This window comes from Alosa sapidissima, chromosome 11, assembly GCF_018492685.1.
Source record: "Alosa sapidissima isolate fAloSap1 chromosome 11, fAloSap1.pri, whole genome shotgun sequence".
Taxonomy (NCBI): domain Eukaryota; kingdom Metazoa; phylum Chordata; class Actinopteri; order Clupeiformes; family Clupeidae; genus Alosa; species Alosa sapidissima.
Genome location: NC_055967.1, coordinates 30,510,919 through 30,520,918, shown reverse-complemented (window position 1 = coordinate 30,520,918; position 10,000 = coordinate 30,510,919). Strand labels below are relative to the sequence as shown.

General features: G+C 46.0%; 1 protein-coding gene across 2 annotated transcripts in view; it reads right to left on the bottom strand.

The window, feature by feature from the left end:
• Positions 1–4,183, bottom strand: part of pamr1b (peptidase domain containing associated with muscle regeneration 1b) — a 36,825-nt gene extending 32,642 nt beyond the window's left edge. For both annotated transcript variants that reach the window (XR_006035205.1, XM_042111010.1), the window contains exon 1: positions 3,758–4,183. Coding sequence is in view for 1 of the 2 variants with exons in the window: in XM_042111010.1 (XP_041966944.1) it covers positions 3,758–3,926 (169 nt within the window). In the remaining variant the exon portion in view is untranslated. The remainder of the gene's footprint in view (positions 1–3,757) is intronic.
• Positions 4,184–10,000: the final 5,817 nt, after the last annotated feature.

Below are 10,000 nucleotides of genomic sequence, written 5' to 3'. Positions count from 1 at the left end.
TTGGACATGAATGCCAGGGAGCTGCTGGAGGCTAAGGAATTATCACTAATCTTCATCAAAGACAACCTCTGCACCTCCGCCTACACACCCCCCCCACGGCGCCATACTGATGCCCTCCAAAATGCCCACTCGCCCTGTGCATGTGTGCAGAGCAGGCTGATGCTTGGAAAGGGTATATATATATATATATATATATATATATATATATATATATATATATATATGTATATATTGCATTGTCTATGCAGAGTGCAAACCAAAGTGCTTCTCACAGAGACATCAAGATATAAACAAACACACAAAAGAATAAGGAAAAAAAAACATGAGTCAAAACAAACAAAAACAGGGTACGCCAGAGCATCTGAAATCATAGCAGAGAGCAGGCTCACTCCCCACCTCCACTCCTGACTGCAACTCTGTGACCCCTGTCAAAGCTGTGAAGGTCAAAGTTCACAGGTGCTGACACCCCACCCAACCCACCCCACCCTCTCTGTCCCACTCGCCCTTCACATCACTGATCCCCTCAACCCAGTCTTCAGCCCACCAAGTTCCCAACAAGCCTCTATGAGAGGCAACCTCCAGGAGGGCAGAGAGAGAAACGCTCCACAGAGCCTTGTGGGCTTGAGTGCCAGCCTGCTATCTCCGCCTCTGGCATCGGTTCAAGGAATGCAACCGGGTACTGTGTGGACCGTGAAGGTCACGCTTTACAGCCTGCTGTATGTCCTGACAGCGAGAGAATGCTGCTGAGCAACGACGTGCCGCGTCCAAGCTGTACATCTGCGTAAGGCCTTTGCTCTGCGACCAAAAACTGAGCGTCAGACACACAGCTGCTTATCTTACTGTCAGTGCCCCATTGTCAGGCTCTTCACAATGACTCAGTGCTGTTCTCGCATGACTGTACCTTCACAACCCTCGTCTCCTCACCTCTTACAAAGAAGTCCTGATGGAACAGCAGCTGAGGGCGATTACTTTCGCCACTGAGGCAGACGTCGGGGGCAGACGAGCATAAAAAACATCGTTCCACGGAGTCTCGGCATCGGGGAAATGAAATGGCATCCGCACAAGTAGTCGCTTTGTCACGGGCCATAAAGTCCTCTCGCCACATCTCCATCTGGAGAGAGGTATGTGTGCTAATGTGTGTGTGATGTCATTGCAAGCCTGTAGCCCCTTTAAACCTTAAAGGTGTAGGTTTTTGAACGTTCTAAGTTCCGCAACAATTGAAGGTTCTAAAATTCTATGTTGAATTCAATGAACCCAGATATTCTTTAGAACGTTCATTTCTCAACATTCCCGTCACACCGGTGTGACGGTACTCAGGGTTAAACCTCCGCTAACTCCACTCCCACTCCAGCCCAGCCCGCCATCTCATGCCCCCTCCAGGCATTCATCTCATACATCACATACTCATCAGTGGCCACGTTAGCGCCGGCTAAATTACCCTAGATATATTCTGCGTGGTTGGCTGGCCGGCTGTTTGGGTCGAGGCCTTCGGTTCTGCCTGTCTGCCTGCATGCCTGCCATCGGTCCCAGCTGCCTGATATATTTGGGGCCCAAGCGATTTAGCGGTCATGGAACAGGAAACTCCTCTGGGTTTGTGTGGGTATGGCACACACACACACACACACACACACACACATATATATATATATATACACACACATACAAGTCAAACAGCCTCTCTGGGGCAGCCCCCCTCAACGCGCCAACAGACACCATAACGACAGAGGCCACTGGGTAAATTTAGAGATCTGCTGCCATCCCCTTTGTTTCATTTCATCTTCTACAGCAAGGGAATGTAGGTCAAACAAGAGACGATCACTGTAGCCGCCACACTGTCCTCGGCCAGGGGTGCGCACCAGAAAGCTACTTGCACAAATACCTTTAACATGAACTAATATGACTTTAGCAAACGCTGGTCAATTTTTCACTCTGAGGCAAAAACACCCTCTCCTGTCCTCACCTTGTCTGACCTCGGCCCTGTTGTTTCCTGCCGCTCGGCCGGCTCCTTGCGTTTGGATTGGTCCACGAGGATCTAAACCAAATAAGCAATCAGGGAGGCTCATGTTGGGCTTGACAGCAGAGGATTTTGGGAGTTGTCGGAATGGTACGCTGGGGACTGATGGACGATGTTCGGGGGTCGGGGGGTTGGAGTATGTCAGGAGCGTCTGTTCGGCATCAAGGCCATGTGTCGGCCAGGAAAGACCAAAAGGGGGGAAACTCTGATGGCTCTCTCTCCGACCCGAACCGGTCCCGTTGCGTCGCTTTCCAAACCGCTGCACTGAGGTCAGTGCAATGATTTCAAATGGGCCAGGCGGCAGGCCAGAACACTGATCTCAGCTCAGCTGAGTTACTGGAGGATTACACAACAGTCAAGAATTCATCTTTATTTTCGTTCCTTTGTCCGGACTGGAAAACAGCCTCCCCTCAGCTTACACACACACACACACACACACACACACACGCACACACACACGCACACAGAGCAGAGCAGGCATAGCAGCCGTCCTCTCTCTCTTGAGCTGTTTATCCTCCAGACTCCAGTCTCTCAGGCAGCACCCCAGTAGCCAACTGAACAAGGGAGATAATGAGAGTGTCTGTAATTGTTTCTACCCCCCCCCCCCCCCAAAAAGAAAAAAACACACACTCCCCTCACATGCTCATAACTGCCTGTAGGCATTCAGCAAGTGTAATCCAGAGCCCTGATCGCTTGCCCTGATGGAGTCAATTAAGAACCTCATGGAGATTTTATTTACTATTGTGTCTGTTTATGGATTGTGATCTGTGTACTTGCAGCTGATACTGATGTATACACAGTGCATGTACACTGTGTTATGTTAGAGTTAGCTGAATGATCCTCTGATTCCTTAGATTTGTTTGTACTGGAAGCAAATATTTCCACTCTGTTTGAATGGCAACACCCTAACGTAACCGTAGCGATCACAAAAATGATGTGGTTCTTAAGGAACTCCAAACATTCAGAAACTGCTGCATGCTTGGGTTCCATCTGAAAACAGCTCATGAGTCCCTACTGGTACACGAAAGAGAGGACAATTTAGCTGGCAATGCAAAGGCTCCTCCTCACATGTCCTGTGCTGAACGTCCTAACCATGTAAACACATAGTCCACACCAGGCTTGTGCAAAATTCCAAAAATGAATTGAAACTGGCTCTTAAATTCCAATTCAATTCTTGAATTTCACTTGCATTTCAATTGAGGTAGCAAACAGGAAGCAGAATTGCAATTTGAATTGTGCACAACCCTGGTCCACACTATATACTCCACACAAACACATACACACACACACACACACACACACACACACACACACACACACACACACACACACACACACACACACACAAACACACACACACACACACACACACACACACCATCCCACAGTGGGCTTTAAAACAGCAATGGGTTAAAAAAGTGAAATGTTCTCTCACTTGCTTAAGAAGGAAAAGAAGAGTGTTGATGCTGAGCTTTTGAGAACAAAGGAGACACCAGAAAGAGATGTACAGTAGAGAAAGAGAAAGAGAGAGAGAGAGAGAGAGTAGCTAGTTCTATACATTTTTCTTCATGATTGCTTTGGCAATACAAATACCTTTTTTGTCATGCCAATAAAGCACCTTTTGAATTAAAGAGAGATAGAGAGAGAGAGAGAAACTCCCGGAGAAGGACAAAGAATGAAAGACATGAAAGAGAGAGAGAGAGACAAAGAAAGGGAGATAAAGTTGATCGTTGGGTCACCTACCGAGGGGCCAAGCGCTCCCCTGGGAGACCAGCAGGCAGAGGATGAGGACGGAGGTGATGAAGAGTGTGTTGCGGAGCCGGCCGCAGGGGCCCCGGCGTGTGTGCGCAAGTGTTCGGGTCCCCCCGAGGGGCTGTCCTGGCCACCGCTGCTGCTGTGGCGCTGAAAGCATGCTGCTGCTCGGAGCTCTGTTTACTTTCTGAGCTCAGCTGGTTTGACATCACCCTCGGCGAGTCTCTCCCCCTCTCTCTCTCTCTCTCTCTCTCCCCCCCCCCCTCTCTCTCTCTCTCTCTCTCTCTCTCTGTTTCTCTCTCTCTCTCTCTCTACTTTGCCCCTGTGTGTCTGAGTGTTTTTCTCGCTCCTTTGTTTCTTTCACTTTCTTACTCCCTCCTTCCCTTTATTTCCATTCTCTCTCTCTCTCTCCCACACTCCCTGCCTCACCCTCTCTTGCTCTCCCTGTCTCTCTCTATCTCTCTCTCTCTCTCGCTTGCTGGCTGTGTTAGGCTTCAGGTTACAGCTCAGCCTCGTCATGCTCTCCCCGTTGCAGTGGGCTGTGGCTCATGCCCCTGACCTGACATCACTGCTCTTGAATGAAAGCAGTCACGAGTCACGAGCAGTCACCCACCTTTGCCCCCCCCCCCCACACACACCACCCCAATCATACTCGGAACCACACAGATATGGAAAGTCCAGTGGTTGTAGGGGGATGGGGAGGTGGGCTTCTCGTTGCATTTTTTTTATCCATGGAACTATTTTGGAGTTCCCACCACAAAACACATCTGGACGCGTGTCCATCTGATACACTCTCCCAAAAACATTTCCAGGGACTCAGACTCAGAGTTTTCAAGGAAAAGGGCTGTAATGCACAGTAAGCTCTAGTGCTAGGAAGATACAATTCTCAGTGTGTGTGGCTATGAGATCATGTTGTTACTGTTCTCTCATCAGTATTGACTCCACGGTAGTGTTATCCTGGCATGTTGACTCTGCCGAGATCTAAGGCAGTGATCGGATATGGTATCATCAACGTGTGTGTCTATGAACACATTACAGCAAACAAACGCTGATCACTTAAAAACGTCTTCCAGTCGAGAGAGAAGGATCGAGTATCATTGCAGCTGTCCAAAATCAACAGGAGATTTGAAGCAGAGACTAAGGATGGAAGTCTCCGGAAAAACATTGGCAGCTGTCCAAAGGGAGGGTGAGACATCATGGGGATCCCTGCCCCTCCCTTCTTGTCCTCACCTCCTCCTGTTGGTTCAGATGCTTAATGGTTTTCTTCTGAGGGGGTCAGAACATGTTCTCACCCCCCCCCCCCCTTCTTTCTGTTCCATGGAAGTCGTCAACATAATCCCCCTTATTTATCTTTTAACTGTCTGTTGAACAAATAACCAGTCTGCTTTCAGAAGTCTCCACCTTTGTTTGAGTAAGGATGTATGTATTGGCGTGTTTGTGTGTGGGTGTGTGTGCCCATGTATCCAGGTGTGTTTGTTTGTATGTGTTTGTTTGTGAGTATATGGTACAGCGCATGTGTTCAAGTGCATTTGTCCAAGAGCAGTGTGTGTGTGTGTGTGTGTGTGTGTGTGTGTGTGTCTGTTTAATTCTGTGTTAAGAAAGTTGGTTAACCGATAGAGAAAAAGGCTGGGTGGTCTGTGTTGCACCGCACATCAGTTAATATTAGACAGAAGAGCTCATCCAAGCAAACACAAAGGGAGCCTGCTCTCGGTCACACCTTGACCCCGTACCTCGCACTCTTGGAGGGCTTATGGGTGTGTGGAAGCAGCCCCCCTGGCTCTGGCTTTGGATGGAACTCCGGTGCCAATAGGCTGTGGTAATGGTAGTGCCAATCTCACCATAAAGCTTCATTACATGTAAACAAAGGAAGCCACTCAGCGGGGTGCCGAGCAGTAACCGCGTGCCCAAGCAGAGAGACGGTGAGAACCAGATAAAAACAGCAGCTCGCAGAAGGAGGGACTATGTTTGGATATCTTGCTTCCCGCGAATAAAGAAATGCAGTGTCTCTGAAACTGAAATGATCATTATGGGGTTGAAAATACACTGAGATCCAGCTAAGCATTCTTCAGGAGAAACTTCAGAGGCCAAGGTCAAAGAGTGAGAGTGAAGGGAACACATTGCAAGTGTGTTTTAGACTTTCACATCGTTAGTGAATACTACTTTTGACAGTGCCAGTGGTCAGAGGGAACATGGGAGAACCATGTGCTTTTAATGTTGTTAAATCAAAACGTTGGTGTGTGGATCTGGTGGGGGAGTCCAAGCAAAAAACAATGTATGTGTGTGTCATTTGCTGTGTGTTTGTCATTAAAGAACATCTGAGTGCTTATTACGGCTTGCTTGGATTAAAGGTTCACTCTGACACTTTGTATGCAGTTTTGCAAAAAGTTCCGCAAACTGCATAATGAGACAGCATTGGCCAGCTATCTGAAAAACAAACCCTTTGTGTCATCCAACACAGTGTAATTCTTTTGCTACCACAGGATGCTTCCAAATTTCTTTGCAATTACTATAACTGTGTAATAGTTTGCACGCACTAATGCATTGAGCAATGTTATAAAAGTATGAAGGCTTAATTTGCATAAAGAAAAGATAAACTTCAGTATGTGTTTTTTTCATGGTTTCTTTTTAAAAAAATAACCTTATGAGTAACTTTAAAATCAATATATTTTTTTTTTCATTTTGCCAGCAATTTTTTACGACCCTGTGAATCCTTATCATTACTGGCTGCTTAGCTTGAAAGTGCAGATCTTACTTAAGTAGACAGCGAACGTTTCAGGTTTAAAGCACAGTTATGAGTTATCCCTCTTCCTATTTATTCAAGCTAAGAGCCCCTTCTATAGATAGAGCTCAGGGTGGGCAGCATGCCAAGCTAAATGGCTCTTTCATTTAGCTGTTGGCATTCAGTCCCGGATGCAGAGTAACACATTACAGCACTCCCATTACTGTTCCTGAGTAACTGTTCTGTACGGCTGTTCATTTTATGGTACTTTGACAAGTTTGACATTTAAATTTTTCATTGGGGCACTTTTAACAGTACATCATTAGACCTGATGTAAACAGACCAATACATTTCCAAAGAACCTGCTCGTCATAACTCATTGGCACAAACACAGTGGCTATGTTTAAAACTATGCCGTATTGGCAATTTCCTTACTGTTTTCTCGGTTTTTGCTTCTTTTTTTCTTTTTCGCTGGCTCTGTCATGACGAATGTCTGAGAAACTCCATCGCTACCTTTTTCTAGCCGGTGACTGTATTTGAATGCAGTAAAGCAATTCGTTACACTCGTTATACTTCCTGACACTAAGGCTGCTCACAGGCGCTAGGGGGAAGCGAGACGGCCACCATTCAACCCGAAAAAAGTCATATTACCATTCCAATGACTCTGAAGCTGTTAAATGAAGGTAAATTAAGCTAAAAAACTTCCATATTAAGCTAAAAAACCTGCATAGTGTGCCTTTAAAGCATAGTTGTCATCATAACTATAGTGAAAGGTCAACGATGGTAATCTTTTTAATTGACTTGAAACATACTTGCCACAGTTTGATGAAGTTGTCACAGTTTGGTGAAGTTAATTACTGCCATGCAGTGTAGAATACACAGGAGAGATGGTCAATTCCTAGTGCTATATGTAGGGGATTTCACACAGCGGCCAATCTACAACCAAGCCTTACCATCAAAACCAAAATTACTAGCAGATAACAAATCACTAACAAAAACATCACCAACAGAACAGCATTCAAGAGCATTTCACTGGGGTTATGAAGCAGGCACCTACCCTTCATAGGCTTACATGTATACAGTAGCTTCTTTTCAAAGCTGCATTTAAACAAAGTACATGTACTTAAATGAAAAGGTATTTTCCTAATGACATATTTTTAAGTCTGAGTGAAATTTCAACAAAAGTGATTGTGTTATCCTGTACTTTTATTCAAAGAGAATGGTTCTCCTTCCACTCTGACCTTGGGCAACAACTCAATGCATTTGTTACAATTAGCATCCCGATGCTATTTGAAATAAAATCCCAAGTCTTATTTTACTTAGTTCTCAAGGGCCGCTACTGGCTTGTCTCATTCTCCACTGGAGGACTAACTTCCTGCTGAACTCCTGGGCCCTGTTGCCACATCATTGTGTGATCAGCTGCCCCAAGAGAGAAACGGAGGGGGGGGGGGTGTATCTCCCTGTCTCAGCGATAGTCTAACATTTCCTCTGTCTGGGCCTGATAGCACTGCAATAAAGGAGACCGACAGGGCTGCACTAGAGGGAGGGAAATGTATCCATCTTGTGAGACAGAGACCGACTTGTTCCATCTCCTTTAAGGAAAGAGTTTTGGGTTATTAGGCAGACAAGGTTTTGAATGACACGCTGTCACTCGTCTGATCACTTCCCCCCGGTTCCTTATCGGCCACTGACATGTGACTCGGCTGGGAGTCGGAGCTCACTGGCTGGCTCGCCAGATTGTAGTGTGGGGTTAAGGGGTTGTTTTCAAATCTGAGGGGGTTAATGCTAATCCAATTACCTTCATAGGACACAGGACGCCGAAACGGCACATGTCTAGAGTCTCCGATACGTACACTGGAGAGGAATTCAGTGCGTTTTTTCCTCGTCTGCGTCGCTTTTGAAGCCAGTGCCATGTATAGATTCGTCTGGCTCGGTTTACGTTGACTTTTGTTCTGCAGGAGATGAGGTATGACGCTTTAAATCTCAAACATCCCAGGACTCCACCCTGGCTCCCTGACACCCGATAAGAGTTTCACATCACATTATACAGATGGCAATCACACAGAATCTGGAACTAAACCCCACCCCCTTCCCCTCAATCCCCCCACCCCTCATCTGGATAGCATTGGACAGTATAGAAACTGCATAGAGATCAAAGGAAATGGATAATGGCCTCTCGGCCAGGGTCTTGTGAGGGAAGGTACTGTAGTGTAGGCCGCTCTTTGTTCTGTTGTCGTGGTGTCTCCAGGCCCCAGCCATATGCTCTGAATGTGAATGTGAGTCTCATATCTGATGAACGTCTGAAGTCCGTGTCTCTGTGTTTCTGTGGTCTGGCTGCCTGCTGTGTGTGTGTGTGTGTGTGTGTGTGTGTCAGTGGAAGTTGCTGCTCTTTGGAATAGAGGACTCTGTTAAAAATGGTCAATTATTAAATTAATATTATTAAGGTGCTATATTGTTCTTTGAGGGCAAACATTATTCCAAAACCCAGAATAGACCAAACAGTATAGCGTTTTGAGACATGGGGGCAGCTTTTCATGTTCCATAGCACAGCAACATAAACACATAAAACATGTAACACATATATCCCATCCACTCATGTGACATATATCTCATCCGCACAGCACATATAGCATATGATGTATAACAGTAATATATATCCCATCCTCATTCAACACAAAGAAACACATCACATTAAGACACCCACATAGACACATAAAATGTGAAAGCTACAAAGCAACTGAGGTGGTGGAGTAGTATTACCGTTTGTTCAGCACTGTAATGGCAATGGGGACATTTTTTTTTTAAAATAGGCTTTAGTCCAGTTCAGTGCTCTGAATCTGCGGCCGGATGGAAGTAGTGTAAAGAATTGATTTAGGGGATGGTCTGTGTCAGTGCTATTGTACGTGCTAGGCGTGTGATGACTCTGTCATTCATGTCTGATAGGCTGGGTGTGGGGAGACTGATTATCTTGGAGGCAATATGTGTGATGTTAGTGAGTTTGTTTTTGCAGGTGACGGTTAGCATTGTGTAAAAACAGGGTGAGCACTGAGCAGTACAGCAGGGTGGGTTGGATGATGCTTTTGTAGGAGCAGGAGGTGGGGGGGCAACAGAGAGGGCTTTCAGTTTGCGTATGGCATGTAGTCTTTGTTGTGCGCGTTTCTGGATGGCAGTGGCATGTTCCTTAAAGTTGAGTTTATTGACTATAATGAGTCCCAGGTATTTAAAGCTGCTGACCTATTCAACTGGTTGGCTGTGGATGTGTATGGTTCAGTCCAGGTGGTGATTTGGATGTGTGGATGACCAGCTCTTTTGTTTTGTCTATGTTTAGTTGAAGGTAATTGTCCTGACACCATTATGAAAACTGTGAAATTGAGTCCTGGTATGCTGTGATGGAGTTGTTGTTGTTGAGTAATCCAACTATGGCAATGTCATCAGCGCATTAGTAGGTAGTGACGGGTGGTGATGGTAGTGACGGGTGATGATTGATGGTAGTGACGGGTGATGATGGTAGTGAC